The following is a 22,298-nucleotide window of genomic DNA, read 5'->3' as shown; positions in this document are numbered from 1 at the left end:
GAATAAAAAAAAAAAAAAAAAAAAAGTAAATTGGCTAGCTACAAAAGATGTTTTAAATATTAGCTATGCATACATATATGAATATATATTATTTGCTAACTTAATGTAGTGACAAAATTATAGAAATAATGATAGAGAAAAGATATAATTTGAAATACTGTTGTGATGATATTTGTGTTTTTCCCAGCATAACATTGTTAAATTATTACAGTTAAGGCGAAAATAATCAAAACTCTCAAAATACACATAATTTAGTTTTATGCTAGCATGATATGACTTACACTTTTATATAACTATAAAAAAATGGCTATAATTTTTTTTTTGTAGATGATAAATTTAGTGAGTATTTTGGTCTAACCGCTATATCAACATATCAACTTAAAACGAATAAAGAAGTAAATAGCGGTGAACAAAAAAAAAAAGGAAAAGTTTATTTTTATAGACTTGTGGAGAATACTAATGACAACCAATTGAAAACAGAAAAGTATTCCTAAAATTTGTGCATAATATATGGGCATCATTTTAAATGGTTTTTATTCCGTATTTCATTTTATTTCATTTTATTATATTTTACTTTTTTTTTCAAAGTGACTATGTGCTAAGTTATGAGAAAAATATAAACTACCATAACGGGATTCTGCAGTCAAGCTACCTGTTCGCAAATGATGTTAGTATTAAAACGAGAGAAAACTGAAAGAAAAAATGAATGAAAAACTGAAAGAAAAATGAATGAAAAAATGAATGAAAAACTGAAAAAGAAAATGAAAACACCATTGACTAGCCATATAATATTTTTCTTATTTTTTTTAGAATCTAATACTTGGCAGTATATGTGTCAACGGATTATATTTATCAAACATAAAGGAGGGAACCTATGATAAAATATTTACAACTAGTGATGAAAAAAATAACTCAGGTAAATAAAATTATATATATACACAATATACTAATATTCCAATTTTAATAATTTTCATTTGAAAAAATTATTTTTTTTAATTATAGGTCTATCTTTTGATGCACTAGAAAACAAGACAGAGTAATTAAAAATAAAAAAAAAACTTAACAGAATTAACAAAATGAATAAATAAGATACTACATATTATTTAAGCTTAATAATTCATGTAAGTTTTTGCAATTCCTCTCCTCTTTCAGTAAAATATGTATATCCTTCAGTAATGGGGATATGTCCTTTCTCTCTGATGGTAACCCAATCAACTTATGGTAAAAAAAAACATACAAATTAAGATGGGATAGTGTATATATTTGATAAAGATTTTTCCATATATTTTCTATCTTATTTTATAAAACAGGAAAGCCCATGAATATCACGTATGGTCTTGTGCATTCACAGGAAATGAAAATATAATTACTACTGGTATGGTTTCATTTTTTTAAGCAATCCAAAAAAGGATCTTCACATGTACATATATACATACATCGGTGTACTAATTTTATTTCATAATATTCAAATTTTTTTTAATTAGGTTCTGATGATTGTTCTTTCAAAGTCTGGGATATGAGATCTAAAAATTGTTCACAAAAAAATAATAGGTAGCATAAATTTTATCAAATTAAAATATTACCCTAAATAAATAAATGACACATATGATCTTTGTGTATATATAGATTTACATATTTTACTTTTTTTAGATCCCATTCGCAGGGAGTTACAGTAGTCAAGTTTGAGCCTCTCAGCGGGACTTTATACACGGGCTCGTATGAAAAAAATAAACTGCCCTAAATATATAAAAACATGATTTTACTTATTATTTTTTTATTATCTTATATCTTTGTTATTGCCATTTATTCCTAGGTATGACAACCGAATCCGAATTTTTGACATGAGAAATATCCAGAACCCATTACAAACAATTGATTTAAAATCGAGCATATGGAGAATTAAATTTGCATATAAGTATGGAAATAAAAAAAAAAATGCCACTAAACATGTTTTACTTAATTTGTGTATTTTCATTAGTTACACCAAACTATAATTTTGCATCTTTACTATTTTTTCCTTTTTAGAAATGGAGCTCTAAATAAATTACTTGTTGCAATGTGTGATGGAGGAGCCCAAATAATAAAAAAAAAAGAAAACGGTACGAAAAATATACTTATATATATATGTAATTTATTTGTTACTTTTATAATTATTTATCATTTTTTTTTTTTTTTTTTGAAATATTATAGAGTACATTTTCAAAGAAAGTATAAATAATAATAATGAGTTAACATACGGGATTGATGCCATAAAAATTTTAGACAAATACAAAAAAAAAAAAAAAAAAATTTACATGTCTTGCTCTTTTTATAATAAAGAGGCCCAGTTGTGGTATTAGCGAAATCCAATTTGGAGAAGCCAAGACAAAACATGAACTTATCCACAGTTTGTGAAGCTTGTGAAGTTTGCGAAGTTTGTAAAGTTATTCTACTTATCATGTTAGTTTTGTATGTCTTGTGCACCACATATTTCAATACACTATTCATATTATATTTGTCTTTCTTTTTATTTTTAAAAACTACTTTAACTTATTAGACCTTTTCATCTGCTCATCACTGATTGCAGAGAGGGGTATTTTTAATTTTTTGTTTTTTATTTTGTATCTCTTCCTTCTTTTCTTTATTTATGGGTTGTCACCATATCCACCACTGCATTCCCTTTCGTCAGCATCGCCTGACTCATCAAACTCTGAATATTCATCTTCCATAGAAGTCTCATCTTCATCGTTATATCTTTGTTCTGTTTCATCAACTCGGTTTGGGTCGTAGTTTTCACTTATGTCGTCATCACTTTTGGTAGGTCCACTATTTATAGCCGGTTCTAAATGGTCTTGCCCTTGTTCTTCTTCCTGCTCTTGCTCATCTTCGTTAAGTCTATCACCTGAATTAAAATTCTCTGACTCACCAGTATTAAATATATCAATCCAGGTGGTTAGATATAAAATAATTTCGTTAAAACTTTTTAAAGTGCTTACTGAATATTTATTATCAATATTATATATATATGGGTAATCAAATTTTTTGTAATAAAAAAAATGTTGAACTTTCGAAAAAAAAACATGACTTTGTTTGTTTAAATTTTTATTTAAAAACATAAATAAACAAGATCTTTTAAAAAAAGAAATATCATAAAATTCTTCATCTTTATTCATTAAAAACACATAGTTTTTTATTATTGATTCTATTGTATATAGAGGTACAAAATTTCTGTTGAAAAATTGAGAAAATGTCATCTCATCAAGATCTACATATTCTCTTTTTTCTAAGTTTGGATCAGCTTCTCCATCCTTTCCTTCTTTTATATCCCATGTGTAAAAGTCCTTAAAAATATTATTATTATTTTTGATAAAATTATAAAAAATTTTTGAACTTATATCATCCATACATATAACATAAACATTTTTTATCTTAAAATAAAAGATTAATAATATTAGTAGTCTCTTTATGAGTTGTTCATTTTTCAAATGTCTCTCATCATTATTATTATCAAATGCGTGATCGTTTATTTCACTGTGCAATCGAGGATATATACACAACCCTTGTGTTAGATACCCAATTTTATCGCAAATATTTCGAACACTAACATTCAAATTTTTATCATTCTGACTTAGTAATAGTATTGCTTTATCTGTTTCAATATTTAATTCCTTCACAGGTTTTAATGTTTTTTTTTCTTTTTTTTCTTCAGTAGGTACATTTATTATTATTGTTTTTTTATCGTTATTTAAAAAATGCATATCATTCATTTTAGGGACACTCAAGTAGCAGTAATTTTCCATTTCACTTTCTACATTTTCATTTTTTTTCATTTTCACATTTTTTAGGAACTGATCCATGTCTTCCTTTAAAGAAGCACAAGGATAGTCAACAAATTGAAAATTTTTTATTTTTAAATTATTTAAAAATCGATTTTCATTTAATACTTTAAATATATCAAACTTTTTTAAGTCTTCAAAATTTTTTTGCAATTTAGAAAGCTTTTGATTAAGATCTATCATTTCATTGATTTTTTCTAAAGACAGTTCTGGGGTTTTTGTTTCCATTTCATTTTCTTCAGAGTAGTTTACATGAATGCTATTTTTTCCTTCATCATTTTCGACACTTTCATTATTTTTCTCATTTTCATCTCCTTCATATACTAGCGACACATGTTTATTTATTTCTTCGGTTTTTGTTTTGCTAACTTTTTTTACTTCATCGATAGCACTTTTATACTTTTTTAAATACTGATATTTAAGATAAATAATTTTTTTATGTATTATATTTTTGAAACAATGCAATTCTTTCTCTGAAATGGTTTCTATAAAATTATCGTCAGCATTTAAAAAGTATCTACCTATACTGTCATCAATACACATATTTGGTTCTCCTTTATTTTTATTCATAACTTGTGACTCTAAAAATAAACTTATTTTATTATAATTTTCATCTTCATTATTTTCATCTACTTTTGATGTATTGACAACTAGTTTTAGCAGGTCATAATTTAAGTCACATAAATTTAACAAATTATTATTTTTAAGTTTATTTATTCGTTTAATTTCCTTTTCCCATAGTGCTCCATCTTTTTCATCCTTTTCATCTTTGTCATCTTTGTCATCTTGGGATTTATGTTGTTCTATATTTTTCGGTATGTATGTATCACTATTTGTGTTGGCTTTATTTTTTTCTTCTCTACTTTTGTCAGTTATTTGAGATGTGTTCTCCCCTTCTTTATTTTTTTCCTTTTTTTCTTTCTCATATTCATATATTATATCATTTAGAATGTCGTTATATTCATTGTCGCGATTTATGTCAAATTGGCTATAATTACTCTCATCCGCATTGTAAAGTTTGTGATTAAAGTTATGACTAAAATTGTGATTATTCTTTTGTGTATGCTTATTTCCTATATCCTTAACCCTTTTTATATTTACGTTGAAAATCGTTTTTCTGTTATACGTTGTACCATTAAAAAACCCGTTGCAAAAATATAAAAAACAGTAAACCTTTTTCATTAAGATTGGCAATGAAACTGTTGATTGCAGAAATATGTGATAATACCACCACACCACAAACAAAATTAAAAAATTGATTTTCACAGCATAGTAGAACAAAGAATGTAAATCAAGAAAGACTACTTAAAGAACTTTTATTCATAAATAAGTTTATCACAAAGTTTATTAATACATTACACGTCATGTGTATTCTCGTTAAAATTTTTAGCTAAATTTTTTAGTGATTTTTTCAAATATTTCAAAAAAATAGGAAATAAAATGTAAAATATTACAAACTAATAAGCACACAATCTATATTAGCTAGATAGTAAATAAAAAAAATCGTATGTAAATAAATAAAAACTATTTTAAATCTCGCCCCTAAAGTATTTCAAAAAAAAAAATCGGCTATAAAATATTTTCTATCCCTTATCAGAGAGAGAATTAGTAATTTATATTAAATACTACGACAATGTTATAGAATATTTAAATGAGAAATATAATATATCTTATGTATAATTATCCATTATTATTAGTATTTCTCAATTATATTTTTATGGGAACTAGCTAAAATTAAAATTTAGCTAGCTTATTTTGTAGCTTTTTTTTTTTTTTTTTCAAATTTTACATAAAAATTATGACACTGACATAATTTTGTTGTCATCATTTCTCAGTGTTACACCATCCAATAAATTTACAAAAAGATTTTTGAAAAATATAAGGATTATATGAATATACCCATAACTTTTACATATACTATAAAAAGAATATCTTGATTTATCACTATATATATAGTAGGTATAAAGGAGGAAAATATACAACCAACTTGTGTTGCTCATTTTTGTATATGCTGAAAAGCTAGCTCGTTTTGAAATGATTAATAAATTTAAACAAATAAATGGAGCAATATTAAAAAATAATACTATTTTATGTGGAGGTAGAATTTTTCCCAAAAGTGTTTTTTTTTATAGCATAAAAATTATTAATAAAGAAAATAAACAAGATATTAAAACGTATGGACATAATAAAAATGGAAAAAAAAATGATAATGAGGATGATAGTAATACCACACATGTGTGTGAAAATATAGATCATAAAGGGGATTTAATAAAATGGCAAAATAATTTAGTAAAATTTAATAGGAGTAAATCCATTTTTTATGAAAGTGAAAGAATAATCAAATGTGAAAGTGGAGCAGGAGGAGATGGTGCTTTTAGTTTTAAAAAATTTAAAAGAAAAGTTTTTGGAAACTTAGGAATACCTAATGGAGGGAAAGGGGGAGATGGCGGAAGTATATACTTATGCTATTCATCTGTTAAAGGAAATATTAATCATAAAAATGTTGGAAATAAAAAAAATGATGATCAAAATAAATATATTTTTATTAACAATTTATCAGAGTTACCTTGTGCTATATTAGCTACAAATGGGGGGAAAGGGAAAGCAAATCAATTGAGAGGAAAAAATGGTACCAATATTTTTTTATACTTAAATAAAGTTTGTCATGTTTATAAAATTTTATCAGATCAAAATGATAAAAGTAATAAGGACAACATAAATGAAAATGATGTGTCTGGTGAAAATGAAGTGGATAACCATAAAAGTTTTCAAACCAATTTAGATAACAACATAAAATTAGAGAAAAAAACAAATGAAAATTTATGTGAAAAAAAAGAGGATAATTTAATTTATTATAAATCGAATTATGAAGAAAATGTTTATAATATTATAAAAAAAGAAGATCCTGTTTATCTTAAAAGAAACCAACATATTTTAAAACAAATAAAAACTATGGATCAAAGTGTAAGAAAAGAAAAATATATTGGACTTTTGTGTGAAACAAATAATTGTATTTTACTATCAAAAGGAGGAATGGGCGGTAAAGGGAATAATATGCAAAATACATTTTCATTTGAAAAAGGACAAAATGGTGATATTAATTATATACGTGTTGTATATAAATGTATTAGTGATATATGCTTTATAGGATATAATGGAGTTGGCAAATCAACTCTCTTATCTTTAATTACCCATCAAATTCACACTGTTAATAATTTATACATATTGAAAAAAATATTTTTTAAAGACAACTATCAAATATCGGTAGCAGATTTTTTTAGTGAAAAAAGTCAAACTTCTCAAAATGACAAGAAAAATAACATAACTTTTAATATTAATCCAAATTTTATGAAATACATGGAGTTAACTCATCTTCTTGTAATAATTCTTGATGCCAACATGGATATAGTTTCCCAGTTTTCTAGTATCAGGTACTTATATATTTCATTATATGTGGTTACTTCCAATAAGTAGCCCCTTAATTTTGCAAAATATAGATAATTACACAAAAATGGAAAAGTTTTTTTCCACAGTTTAATAAATTTTTATGCGATTTTTTTTACAATATATTGCATTTCCCTTTTTTTACTGTATCATTTTTCATCCTTTGCAGGGAAGAATTAAAGCGGAAAGACGAGCATATATATCAAAAACCTTACATTGTTGTTATAAACAAATGTGATTTAAATTTCAAAGAAAAAATGAATAAAATGGAGGAAGCTTATAAGGGAATAAAAAATTATGATAATAATGTCCCCATTTTTTTTGTCAGTGCAAAATATGGAATGGGAATAACAGAATTTGTTAATTGTCTAAGGAATTCTGTGCATAAATTAAAGCATAATGATAAATTTTTTTCAAGTTTATAAAAATAATATAAAATATCATGCATTATATAGCTGCATACATTTGTGCATGAAATTTTATGAACGGCATAAACAATTTTGGCTAGTAAATGAAAAATTCTATCAAAATCGCATGAACGGGTCAGGTTTTTATTATAAAAATTAGTATATTTATGAACAAAAACAATAATATATTTCGCCACAAAAAAAAAAAAAAAATTAAATTCTCTAAATTATGAATAGTTCTATAACTGTACTAAAAAAATGTAACACGAAACATTTAAGTAATTTTTATCACAAATTATTAAAATAGTGTACTGTGGAATACACACTTTTTGACAAAATTCGGAAACCTTAAATATTTTATATTATTTTATTTGATGGAAAATATATCATATATACAATTCAAGATATATACTTAGGTGTATTAATTAGGCACTTTGTATATTTTTAATTTTGCACAATTTTTTCATATTTGTTTCGTTCAGTAAATAGTTATTATTTCCTGACGTTTTAAAATACGTTTATTTTTTTGTGATAGTTTTTTTTTTTTTTTTAATTTGATTGATACATATAAAAAATGTTACGGTAAGAATAGTCGGTATGTTTACTAAAGTTAATTTGTTTAAAATGGATGTTGTATAATTTCTATTCCTTTTATCATTAACTATGTGTTTTAGTTTTATTGAGCTATGGACAAGTCTATTATTTTTTTAAACTAGCTATTTAAATGTGCATAATTTTTTAGGAGAAAGAGTGTCTCATTTTGGATAGCACTTAATAAATTACAATCCTTTTTATTTCTTTACATTTTTTCAGTTTCTATTTAATTGGGTACATTTTTATATGAAAAAAAATCGATATATTATTTTGAATTATTTATATTATTAAAACGGCTATGATTTCTCGAAATATATTGTGGGGGTACTACATTATTTGGGTAAAAAGAAAAGCTATTCATTTTGTCGTTATATATGCCATTATTTAATAAAGGTAAATTTGTACTTGATATAGATTTATGGTTCCATATATCTCCATTTTTAATATTTGCATTATTAGTGTATATATTATTAAAATATCCCGTTTTCGGATATAAATTAGAATTTTTCTTATATTCAAAAAACATGGATTTATTTATTTTTGTATTTTCGTTGGGGTCATCATAATAATTATGTCCTTTGTTATCTAAACAGTTGCGGCCCTGAAATATATTACCATCATATTTTGTGATTAGATTATTTTTTTCATTATTATTGATGAATATTTTATTTTTAGTTATATCGATAGTGTTCGTCGTTGTAGTTGTAGAATTACTATTATGGCTGTTTTCTTCAATCCCATTCATATCATTATTTATAAGACTAACTTTTTTAAAACAACGTGAATCGGTATCTAAATTATTATTACTATCATTGCTCATATGAATTGCATCATTCATTTTGTCCATAAAGAATGAAGAAAATTCTGGATTGTTCATAAAATTGCTATCTTCAATACTATAAAAAAGTTCATAGCTTGGGTCCATATTACTATCATCTGGGTCGTCAATACTAAAATAGCCATTATTATGAACACAATTAATTACATCATCTCCGTTATATAAATCATCAGAATAATTTGCATCCTCTTCATCATAATAGCTATCTGTAAAATTGTCTCTATTTTTAATTTCATTCAATTTTATATCGATATTTTTATTTAAATATTTCATGCTCATATTATTTCCATGTTCATATTCATTTATTTCTTCTATATAATTTTTTAAATCATTTTGAATTTCATCTTGTTCAAGAACAACATTTGTTTTGCTACTTTTCTTGTAACACATTTCATTGCGCATAAAATCCAGAAGCAAATCATCACTACTTCCATTACCTCTGTTATATAAGCTCGAATTTACTACGTCATTCATTTGGTGAGTACCAAAATAAATATTTTTATCATTTTTATCATGGTGCACTAAATTATTGATCTTACTATTATTATAAAAGGTATTATTTCTATTTAACTTCGTTTCAAAGGCATTAAATTTGTTCTTCACATTATTAGACATATTTATTGGCACATTCTGAGATCCCTTTTCAATTCTATCAAATTGTAAGGAATTGCTCATATGTTCATTATAAATATTATCCTTATTTTGAACTAAATAATTATAGTTTTCTTCTAGCACCGATTTAATATAATTCTTTTTAGCCACATTAAAATTTTCTTCTTTTTCATTTTTACAATATTTGTTAACACCTTTTTGATTATATTTATTGGTTAATTTATTAGCACAACTAACTAGACTATTATTAACATTGATATTGTTAAGTTTTACATCTATATTAGAATAAGAACCCAAATTAGAACCTGGCATATTCCTTTCTTGCCAAATAAAATTACCAGATTTATTCACATTGTTATAATATTGTTGATTTGTGTCATCAAAATTGTTAGCAAAACTATTTTGGTTAACGATTTTTATTAATTTTGCTTTTTCTAAATTATATTTATTATCAATTTGAGCACTCGAGTTTGTGTCGACAAAATTCGAATGTTCAGTTTGACCATTTAATAAAATATTTTTACTATCTTCAAAAGATGCAAAACTATTCTGATATTTATAATTAGACATGTCCTGATGATCATTATTATTATCTGTTGATGCAGTAGTAAACTGAGTATTCTCAATATTTATATCATCTATATATTTTTGACTACTTTCAGCATAAAGGGTTTCATTGATTTTTTTTTTTATTTTATATTTTTTAATCAATGAATAAATATTCAAAAGCGGAGAAACATAAAATGTGTTATTTATCTCTAAATAATCATTTGTTTTTTTATTATAAAAAAAGTTCCATATATTATATTTAGCATCATTCCATTTTTCTTCTACACCTTCATCTTTGCAACCATAATTACTCTTGTCAATGTCATCATCAGTTTCCTTATTTGGATAGGAAGTATTAAATATTTTTTTTATTTTTTTAAACAAAATTATATATGCATTATTATTTTCTGTATCAAAATCTATATGATATAAATAGTTAACTAAATTATTTCTCTTATTAATATTATTATCTGTTATATTATTTTCTTCCTTTGGTTTATCATCATTGTCTTTGTTTTCTTCCTGTTTTATTTTATTTATGGAAACCCCGATTAACCGCATATCTTCATTTAGTTCATTTTCTTTCTCACTATTTCCCATTCCATTAAACTCAAATATAGTTCTTATACTTTCTTGTATAAAAAATGGTAACTTATTTATATTTTTGTATTTTAGCTCAATTTTTACATTTCTTTTTTTCTTTTTTTTGTTCGAAATTAAGCTATTCTTGTCTGCTCCAGCCATATCGCTCCTTTCTTCTTTTTCTTTCATTTCTACATTTTCCGCTTCTTCCAATTCTCTCTCGTCTTGGTCATCAAAATCGGAAGACCCTGAATAATAATGATAATAAAAATCGGTGTCTTCAATAAGTTTAAGATGCGGGAAAAGGTCATCAGATTCTTTTTTAAATATTTTGCAATTCTCAGGGGTTTGAAATTTTCGATGCTGAATATGAGTTCGATGTAAATTCGCATTAGGAATATAAAGCTTGTAATATCTATTAAAAGGATCAGACAATAGTAGGTTCTGTAATTTTTTATATCCAAAGTGTAAACTATTTAATTCTTTTTTATATTGAAGAATAAATTGTTGTTTTAATTGGGCAAGTACTAAACCATTTGGTCTATGATCAACTAATAAAGAAATAATATTCATAACTTCTTTTAAAGTTTTACAAATTTCATAATTATAACTTTTTATTTTTGGATATAATTCATCAGCACTTTTTTCACATGCAGATACTGGTAATAAAATACGTTGAGAATATACAAAAATCCCTTTATGTATTGCCAGCTGAACTAAATGTATAATATCTCCTAACCTTTTAAATTTAAATTCATTTATTTTTTCTTTCAATTTAGCAGCAAATGCATATCGACCACCATTAAACATGTAGGACTTCATTTTCTTATTAGATGAAGAACAAAATATACATCTACTCGTTTCTACACAATCATTTTTATCTGCTGTAGCGATGTATGTCGAATTGTTGCCCACTTGATCATTACCAGATGTGGAAGTAGAAGTTGGTTTAGCATCTGTTTCTGGATTTTCCTTAAACTGTAAAATGGGCTTAGATGTATCATCATTTTCTTTGCTATTTTCATCACAAATCAATTGATTTAAATCGGGACTAAAAACAGATTCAAGATCTTTTTCTAACTCTTCTAAACATAATATTTCTGAAATTCCATTTTGTGAATTCATATTTTTATTGGATGGACAATTACAATTTTCATTAGATTCTTCGCTAGATTGATATCTCATCATTTGGATTGCAAATTCATTTAACAACATCCAATCCCTTTTAGTAAATATATTATTCAAAGTATGACTATCAATAAATCCCTTAAAATTTGGAGGTTCTTCATTTAGATATATTACACATCCAATTTCCCCTTTTATTCTTACTTCTATTTTTAGATTACATATTTTTGTTAGTTGTAATAAAATATAAGCTATTTCAGAAGCAGACCAGAAATTATATTTAATATAAATTTTCATTTGATTTGCTACATCCCCTAAATATGCTTTAATACCTTCTTGATATAAAAAAATAACAGATTTATAAAAATAATATTTCAATTTAAATACAAATGCATCTAAATCTAGCGATTCCTTCTTAATTATTAATAGAACCCGTTTTAACCATGTATTCTCTATAAGGGGTTCTATTATATATTTATCATTATAAAATATATTATCTTTTATTAAATCTGTATATGGAAAATCTATTTCATTACTAACATTTAAATTACTATTGTTATTTTCTTTATCCTTCTCTAATTTATCATAATTTATTGTTGTATGTTTTGAATTTTTTAAACGAATTCCAACATTTTCAGAACTATTTTCAACACTAGAAATATCATTAGATTGAGACACTAAATTATTATTACTACTATTATCATTTTGTAAATTCAAATCATTTGGATATACTACCCATGTTAATCCTCCTTTTCTAAAATTCTCTAAAGAATTCATATTTTTAAAAATATAAGAATTTAAAATATCATTTGTTTTTAGCTCAGATATTATTTTACTATTTTCCTCTGACAAATTTATGTCTCTATCAATTATTTCTTTAATCTGTTTAATATAAACATCATCATCAACATTTAGACATGCATTACATAAATTTGTACTATAATGTTTATTTGCATTTTTCTTTTTACTAACATTTCCACTATCATTATTATTTGTCTTATCAATATTATTAATACTATTGTTATTGTTCTTCTTGTTGGCTGTTTCTGTTGCTAGTCCTTCTTCCTTCTTTGTGTTTTTGGAACTATTGTCATTACTATTCTTGTTATTATTTTGGCTCTTTCCTGGTTTATTTTTTTTTGTTTTTTTTTTTAAATTAAAAGATTGATTTAAATTTTCAGCCGATTTTGTACTTGTAGTAATATTAATAAATTTATTGTTCTGATTTTTTATGTTATTTTTTTCCTGTCTATCCTTTCCATCAAAGGATCGAAATAAATTATAATTATTATTCGTCGACCCATAATTATTATAATTGTTAATCATTTTCTTGTATATATCATTATGTTTATATCCTCCATTATTGTTAGAATTATTTATATTTTCATTATATATACTAGTATATCCTGTCCCAACTCCAGAAAAATTCTTCGAGACATTTCCTTTTTGTATTGGAATTGAACTAATGAATCTATTTTCATTATATTTTCTACTTATATAATTTTGTCCCTTATATTTTTTAGAATCCATTTTTATTGTTTCATTTTTTTGGAGTTTGCTATTTATTTGTTGTTTGTGAAGTAAATGAGTCCCATCTTCTTCATTCTCTGAATTTACCATCGTTGGCATTTTATGCATACTACTAATATTATTGGGATCATTATTTGAATAAGCTATATTTTCTTTATTCATATTATTATTCATACTATTATAAATATTATTTTTATAATTTTTTTTCTTTTTAAGATTTTCATAATTTATTTTTCGAAGTTCAGATCCTGATACCATTTGATTTCTACTACTGTAATCATCGTAATTATGCTCTTTATAAATATTTTTTATTTTGGTATTTTTATTATTATTTATATCGTTTTCATTATTTATGTTATTATTATGGACACTAAGGGAAGTACTATAATTATTTTCATACTTACTCAAGCTAGTGCTAGTGCTAGGTCCCTTCTCATTCGTTTCATGATATGTTTTGGCAGTAACACATTCTTTTTTCATTTCTTTGGTTTTATTTATAGAATTATTCTGCATAGTTGAATATATAGCATTTGTAAATATTTCACTCAATGGATTCATGGAACGATATGTCTTTTTATTTATATGTTTATATTTATCAGACGGTCCAATATTAGTATGGGCTTCTTTATTTGTACTATTATTTATGTAACAATTTCTCGAACCATTATTCATGTTAGTGATATTTTTTTCATAAGACGATTTAGCTATCTCTTTTGGTGTTCGGTTTTCTAAATTATTATCAGAATTTCGATTAGGTAATTCACTAACTAGTATACATTGTTTTTTGTTTTTATTTTGGTTTATATTTGTATGATTCATATTTGTATAATTCATATTTTCGTTTTGTTTATTCTCAATTTGATGCCCATTTTGTGCTATTATTATGTCACTGTTAATTATATTTTTATCTTTTTGTGAGATATCATAACAATTTGTTTTATTATTATTATTGTTATATTTATAAGGAATGCCATTTTTATTCTCAATTTCATTTCGTAATAAGTATGATCCTTTCTTACTAGTTTCAAATTCATTTTTTTTATCTAAATTTCCATTATAATTATTATGTACATTAAACTTTTGATAACTATTCCCAATAATTGATGTCCCTTTTTTATTATTAAATTTGTTTGCTGCCATATGCATGTTATCACAGCTATTTATATCAGTATCATTAAATCGAGACAACTTCTTATATTTATTATAATTATCAATTATATATGAGCCTTCATTATTTTCGTTGTATTGTATGAGATATTTATCACATGATTCTTTTTGATTCACTTTGTAATCCATGTCTTTATTCTTTAATCTTGTGTTCTGACAAAAAATTTTTTTTTTTTTTTTATTTCAATATGCAACAATTATATATAAATATATTGCACTAGATATGTATAATATATATATATATATTTTTTTTGTTTATTTTTATTTTTTTACATCGATACAAAAACAATATAAAAATATGAAAAAGGTTGCTTTTATAGCAATGTATATAAATACATAACATATACAATTATATATATGATATGCTAGTGAATTTATAAGAATTTTGCATATACTTATATGCTAATTCATTTAGAATACAAAAAAAAAAATATAAAAATAAGTTAGACGTTACTAAAAACAACTGTATATATCTTGATGATCATTTCCACCAATCGGTGTGTGTTAATTCGGTCTAAAACAATATTACATAAATGTAGTAACAATATAAAACATAAAACATGCGAGATAAAAAATAAAATGATGCAGCATATATATATTCACACATTTATGTATGAAACATAAAATGCTAGCATATATATATATATATGTATAAATGCTAACGGAATGTTGCCAAAATTTTAGCATATAGCGTTTAACAATTATGAAAATATAAATAAGATGTTTATAAAAAATAAAAATGTAAGAGACAACACAAAAACAATTTAATATTCTCTTAAAAATTAAATTATTTAGATAAGCATGTTTATATATAGGTAATATTTTCTCTTTGAATTTTTTTCAGTTTTTTTTTTGCATTATTATTCATTAATATTATATTAAAGTAATGCACACAAATACTCGTTAATAATAGTGAACATAGTAAAAATATATACAACATATAATATGTTCTCGGTTTTTTTTAAATATATGCAAGTATAAATATGTAGCAAAAACATGCTAATTTTTTTATACATATTTATATATGGGTAATAAATAGCTATCTACGAAACAAACAATAGAGTATATAAAATATAAATAAAATAATGACATTAAAATGTTATATGTTATAGTTTTCATTTTTAATACACACTTTAAATTTTATATAAAAAACACGTGAAAAGGAAAAGTCTTACTAAAACAAGACAAAAAAAACGATAAAAAAATATTATGCTTTTTGCACACTTATAAGAATAGATATATATATATAATATTTAGATCTAGTTTTATTTTTATAGTCATTTTTATGAATTTTCTCTTTATTGTATATGAATACACATAAGCAACATGATAAGTAATAAAGGTCTTTTGCTTTTTAATTAAAACGGATTAAATATATGTAAATATGAATAAATAAGCATATATATGTACATTCAGCACAGTATATATATGTATATAAGCATAATTATGTATAAATATATTTATATATGCAGGCGCATATTCACATTTCATTACATTGCAATTTAAAACAATATAAAGTTAATGCATTGAACTGTTTTAATCAGTTCTTTTATATGCATGCTACGATAAATTATTAATATAATATTAGTATTTTCTAATATTATATAGATTTTTTCATTAAAAAAAAAAAAGTTAATATATGAAAATAAGGTCATAAATGCATATATACATATATACCTACACAACTAGCAATTCCAATATGGATAACTAAAAGCCGTGGTCATAATTAACTGGTGTCTAAGTTGATAAAAATATACAAAAAAAATGAATCAACATAGAAAAAAATATACGAAAAAAATAAAAAAGACATAAACATTAAAAGGGTATATATTAAGCCAATGTATCAAGATGCAATATACAAAAAAAAATAATGATAAGCATCAAGATATTAAAAATGGATATATAAATAACATGCATATTTATGTGTATATCTACGTATAAATACTATTAAATAAGTATATGTATGCGTATATGCATGCATAATAAAAGATATATACGTATGGTTATGAAAAATACAAAAAAAAAATAGTATAATAAAATATTTGGGAATAAGAATGCTTATTTCCCAAATTGTATGCAACAAAAATACAAAAACAAGCTAAAGCAACAAATGCAAGTATTACAAATTTTATCAACAAAAGACCACATATTTAATTAACACGAGAAATTAGGACATATATATTATATATATGTAAATTTCCATGGTTGTTAATCATTTCAAGCAATGGAATACGGAAAATGAAACAATAGTATAGTCTTAGTGCAAAATAAGAATACAGATATGTATCTTATTATAATTATACGCACAGGTTTGCATATGTAAAGCTTAGCAAAAATGTACTTATTTCTCGTATACCATATATTATATATGGGTCATGATATATGTTTAAAACAATATAATATTCCGATAAAAGATATGTGTACATAATATTTACATATAACACTAGTAAATAAATAGTCACATGAATTATTTAATAAAAAATAAATAAATGTGTATATAATTAAATGGATAATAAGTAATTTGGGAATATATAATGTAATATAATTAAATGAATTATGTGTGTATTCTCCTTGTATTTGTGTTTCATTTTTATTATATATATATATATATATATTATATATATATTTGTTACAATTGTGTGATCAAAAATAAAAGAATCGGGGCATAAATTATATTTAAATGTAGTTGCATATGTATTTATTCAAGAAAATTAAATCTATATATCCCTTATACACAAATATTGCAAAACTTAAATAATTGCACAAAAAAAAAAATATATGAAATAACTAAAGAAAATATGCATAATATTTTTTTTTTATTCTATATTCATAAATAGCTTTTTATTAAACGTTTTTTTTTTTTTTTCGCATGTTCATATTTTTTATTTTTAGCTATATATTTTTGATTTATTTCATATTTTTTACACACACCACTGAATAAAAAATGGAGAAAACACTCTCTGTTATTTTCTTACCACATAAGCAATATTATATTGTGAGTTATCTCTTATCTGTTATTATAAAGTGGGCAAAATTAAACGGTTATTTTTTCAATTAGCCAATTTTATTCCCTTTAATTTTTTTTATTTAAATAGAATAAAAAAATACACTTTTAAATGACATTGCACATTATAGGTTATTTAGCTAGCCCAAATTTTTAATGCCAATAAAAAAAAATGTGTTAATATAAAAAAATATCCTGCACATACATATACACACCAAATAATAAATCACTTTTTACATTAACAAGGAATATTTTTTTATTTCGATAACCCCTTAAATTTAATATATATAACATAATTTGATTAGCAACCTTTTAATGTGCATAGGATATCATAATGTGTATTATCCATATATATTAGCATATAAACCTTATTAATAACTTTGGCCAATATTACACATATTCTATAATTAATATCGAAAAAGTTATTATATTTTTAAAACCATTAAGAGAAAAAAATAAACTTTAGTACAAAACTTATAATTTTCTTCAATCTTTAAAACGAAAAAAATGTGTATACATAAATATACCCATTTTTAAGGTATTTATTGTATATTTTGGCTTTTTTCCGATTCTTATTCTTTGTACTATGAATATTTTGTTATAAAGAATTTCTACACATATATTAATTTATGTGTGTCTCTCTATATATGAAGGTTATATCCATTTTTCAAGTCAAATATTTTTGAAATCTTATATGCTTTCTAATTAAAATCTTTTTAAAAAAGGAGAAAAAAAAATATATACGTTATATTATATCACATACATCAATATGTATATATATGCAAAATGCACACTTTTATGGCTACTCCTGATTTATATATACGACTAAGACGCAATTTCATATATAATGTGTATATGTGCGTGTTCCAAAGGTACTATATAAGCGTGATACGTTTGTTTGTGAATATTTCTTTTTTTCTCTCTTCAATTTTATATGCTTCCATAGAACGGGATAATTAATTTATTTTTCGTAAATCCAGTTATACACTCTTTCTAATTATTGAAAATTGTAAATACTCATAAAATATACAAAAGTAATACAAAAATAATACAAAAATAACACAAAAATAATACAAAAAATTTGTGTGCAATTTGATGTTCACTCTATAAATATATATTTTTTTTTTATGTACCGACTCATAAGCCCATTGCATGAAACGCAGTTGGCCATGGTATAAATTAATATTTGTTGATATAACTCTTTTAATTTATTGTTAATTTTTTCTCTCATTTTGAAGAGGATAAATTGAACGGTATATAAAGACGCCAAAGTGGTAGCGTAGGCATGTAAACACGCAAATGAGCAAGTACATAAATAAGTAAATATATGCACGCGTAAGTATAGCAAAGCATATGTAATGCATTTTCTCACCAGTTTGAGTGCTGGCATAAACCGTAAGAATGAAGATATCTACATGTGTTGCACTCCAAACTAAACGAAAACTTTTATAAAAAACGTTATTAGCTATATAATTTTAATAAATTTATATATAGAATAAGTTAAATAGTAATTAGAAAAGAAGGCCATATATGCCGATATAATATTCGCGTAAAATAGACGGAATAATGAAAGAGATAATAATAATTTGAGCAAAATAATGAATTCGACGCATAATTATATCGAATACTCTTTTTCAAATGTTGACAATTTGGATATGAACAAATGTGTTGCAAGTAATTGTATAGAAAGTATATACAACTATGGAGACAGTAATGAAAAAAGAGATTGCTTCATAAATAAACCAAAAAATATTATCGACAGTAATAGTAGTAGTGTAATTAAGCCCCTTTATACTGGAAATATAAATGTTGTGGAAATTGATTATGTACAGGGTATGGTGAAAAATAACTATGACGATATAAATGTCGGGGAAAAAAATGGAATAATAAATCGAACTAGAAATTCAGATGATGTATTAACAATTGTTGAATGTAATAAGGGAGGGAATATAAATCAAAGCCGAAATATTTGTCTAAATCAAAATATATCAAATTTAAAATTATGTAATAGTCTAGACATGAGTTATATTTACAATACTTATGATAAAAATGGATTATTATATTGTAAAAAATTAAAATTTCATATAAAAGGAGATACTATTAATGATTATATAACAACTTTAGTTGTAAAAATTAATACTTTAAAAAATAATATGGGAAAACAATATATGAGATTAGAATTAAGTGATGAAAAAAATGAATCTTTTTTTTATTATTTAGATTTGTTTGAAGAAAATTATGAAAATATAAAAAAAGAACAAAAATTAGTTATCAATTTTAATTTATTTCCATTTAAATTTATAGATTTATTAGAAGAATGTGTATTAGAAAATGAACAATGTGATGATATAGAAGATCAGCGTTTAAATGCAGTCTTTATAATCGAAAATAATATAAAGGAGGTTAGTACAAAAGGATATGGACGAGATGGCTATATTTCCAGCTATATTAACAATCATAATGATAATAAATTTAGTGGTAATACATCTAATGAGGGTACATATGAAAAAGGTGTACTGAACCTAGTAGAAATAAATCAGTTCAAAGAATTAACACATCTATCATTAGTTTTAAAAAAAGCAGACAATGAAAATATTATAAAATATTTGTGTAATAATATAAAGTATATAAAAGAATATAGTGATCATGTAATTAAAAAATTAAATGAAGAAATAATTAATAATAATAATAGTTGTATAGAAATAAAAGCGTTAGAAAAAACTATAGAAAATATGGATATGAAAATAAAAAATATCAAATGCAATTTTAATCATACCTTAAATAGTGAAATACAAAATTTAAAAGAAGAACATCAAAAAATTATTGAGAGAAAAGATGAGATGTTTATTCTAGAAAAAAATGAACTAAAAATGGATCTTGAAAGTTTAAAAAAAAAATGTAATGAATATAGTGAGGTTAATAAAAATAATGAAGATAATATAATCCATTTAAATAGTAAAGTAAATAAATTAATAAATGAAATAAAAGATAAAAATGATTATCTATCAAAATTAAAAAAAGAAAAAGAAAGTATAGAATGTGAAAAATGTAAACTTGAAAAAGACAAAAATTATTTTACTATCGAATTAAATAATTTAAAAACAAAATATGAAAAAGAATGTGAAAATAATATATCAAATAATTCAAGTTATGAAAGTATAAAAATAAATAATAACAATCTTGAATTAGAGTTAAAAAAATATAAAGATAGAAATGGAAAATTAGAAAAAGAAATAAATATAGCTATTGATGAAATTAATAAAGGTAATGATATTATTACAAAATTACAAACACAATTAAAAAAAATTAAAGATAAGTTAAAAAATAAAACTACAGAATATAATAATCTTGAAAAAAATCATTCTCAAAATATGATCGAAATAGCTAAAATTCAGGCTCAGCTAGCCGAAACACAAATTAAATTATCAGAAAAAGAAACATCAGAAGATAACCTACGAAGGGAAGTAGACACTTTACAAAGAAAGAATGATGAATTAGTTAAAGATTTAAACATATCTCGTGAAGGTAACCATCTAAATGGATATCCTTCCTCTGGTTCTTACTCTTTTCACTATCATATTTCTTTCTCTCTCTTTTTCAACTTCGTTTTCAGTTAATTTAAGACTAAATAAAGAAGTTGCAAATAATAACCTGGATATATATTCAGTAAAAATGAATAACATCGGTGGGACCCCTACTATTTCGACAGGTACTGCTACCTCACAAATATCTCATTTTCACCAAACTTTATCAATGACATACTTTATTTCATTAATTTATTTCACTTCTAAATACGCAGGCTCAAACTTTCAAGTAGATACAAACCTTCTAGACAAGGACTTATTTACAAAATTAAAAGCAAATTTAAAGAATTCCTCAGGAATGGGTTACACACCAGCATACACTCCGGACAGGTAAAAAAATGCAGTAATGATAATGAACTTATTTTATATCATGCCTATATTATTCTAGCCGTAATAAAAGTACCGCCATACATTGCTAACATTATAATATTGTGATATTATTTTTCACTTATCATATATGCACACAGCAATATAACCAACTTAAATTTAATAACCGGAAAAATCGATGCCCTTGGTAAGTATATTAAAAAAAGAATTAGCTAGCTGTTGTAAAAAATAGTTAATTAAAAAAAAGTATATCAATTAATTAAAGAAGCAAACAAATTAATTTAAAAAAATAGTTAATTATAAAAAAGTACAAATTTATAGAATATTCATTTTTTATGAAAACTTTACAGACATTAATGATAGATATAATAAACCTGTGAAATTCATTCCCCCCGGAATTTAATTTCAAAGTCAATTTTCTCTCTTTTTTTTTTTTTAAATTTACATATATTGTTAGTGTGTTTATTATATTTGCATTGGCTTATCCTCGTTTTATTTCAAAAACATTTTACTTTCCTTCTTTTTCCTCCCTTTTATTTGTTTTTGTTTTAAACTTATTCAAAAATTTGATAATATTATTCAAGCTCGCCAAGTATATACTGAAAATGTTCGGTTTTCTTCGGGCTACTTTCGACTAGCCATTTCGACTGTTGTCTACACACACAAAAGGAATATACATTACTACTTTGGATTTTGCACTTTGCACTATTAAAATAATAA

General features: G+C 23.8%; 5 protein-coding genes across 5 annotated transcripts; 3 read left to right on the top strand and 2 right to left on the bottom strand.

Annotated features, from left to right (window-relative positions):
* Positions 1 to 128: 128 nt before the first annotated feature.
* PVVCY_0100790 (diphthine methyltransferase, putative) lies at positions 129 to 2,339 on the top strand (the record flags this gene model as incomplete). The annotated part of the gene is made up of 12 exons (XM_008628464.1): positions 129 to 210; positions 328 to 484; positions 589 to 667; positions 811 to 916; positions 1,003 to 1,036; positions 1,153 to 1,221; positions 1,311 to 1,375; positions 1,485 to 1,551; positions 1,651 to 1,716; positions 1,814 to 1,915; positions 2,026 to 2,099; positions 2,191 to 2,339. 12 exons carry the CDS (start codon positions 129 to 131, stop codon positions 2,337 to 2,339), a joined length of 1,050 nt encoding a protein of 349 aa, XP_008626686.1.
* Positions 2,340 to 2,624: 285 nt separating this feature from the next.
* On the bottom strand, positions 2,625 to 4,997 carry PVVCY_0100780 (conserved Plasmodium protein, unknown function; the record flags this gene model as incomplete). The annotated part of the gene is made up of 1 exon (XM_008628463.1): positions 2,625 to 4,997. The coding sequence occupies one exon, from the start codon at positions 4,995 to 4,997 to the stop codon at positions 2,625 to 2,627; it is 2,373 nt and encodes a 790-aa protein (XP_008626685.1).
* An 852-nt stretch (positions 4,998 to 5,849) lies between these two features.
* PVVCY_0100770 (GTP-binding protein, putative) lies at positions 5,850 to 7,684 on the top strand (the record flags this gene model as incomplete). The annotated part of the gene is made up of 2 exons (XM_008628462.1): positions 5,850 to 7,246; positions 7,429 to 7,684. The coding sequence occupies 2 exons, from the start codon at positions 5,850 to 5,852 to the stop codon at positions 7,682 to 7,684; spliced, it is 1,653 nt and encodes a 550-aa protein (XP_008626684.1).
* Positions 7,685 to 8,525: 841 nt separating this feature from the next.
* On the bottom strand, positions 8,526 to 14,792 carry PVVCY_0100760 (conserved Plasmodium protein, unknown function; the record flags this gene model as incomplete). The annotated part of the gene is made up of 1 exon (XM_008628461.2): positions 8,526 to 14,792. The coding sequence occupies one exon, from the start codon at positions 14,790 to 14,792 to the stop codon at positions 8,526 to 8,528; it is 6,267 nt and encodes a 2,088-aa protein (XP_008626683.2).
* A 4,473-nt stretch (positions 14,793 to 19,265) lies between these two features.
* PVVCY_0100750 (spindle assembly abnormal protein 6, putative) lies at positions 19,266 to 21,981 on the top strand (the record flags this gene model as incomplete). Its single annotated transcript, XM_008628460.2, has 5 exons — positions 19,266 to 21,192; positions 21,281 to 21,376; positions 21,467 to 21,581; positions 21,719 to 21,765; positions 21,929 to 21,981. The coding sequence occupies 5 exons, from the start codon at positions 19,266 to 19,268 to the stop codon at positions 21,979 to 21,981; spliced, it is 2,238 nt and encodes a 745-aa protein (XP_008626682.2).
* Between the last annotated feature and the right edge of the window lie 317 nt (positions 21,982 to 22,298).

The sequence above is a fragment of the Plasmodium vinckei genome (assembly GCF_900681995.1).
Source record: "Plasmodium vinckei vinckei genome assembly, chromosome: PVVCY_01".
Lineage (NCBI taxonomy): Eukaryota > Apicomplexa > Aconoidasida > Haemosporida > Plasmodiidae > Plasmodium > Plasmodium vinckei.
This window is presented reverse-complemented; position numbering and strand designations above follow the sequence as displayed.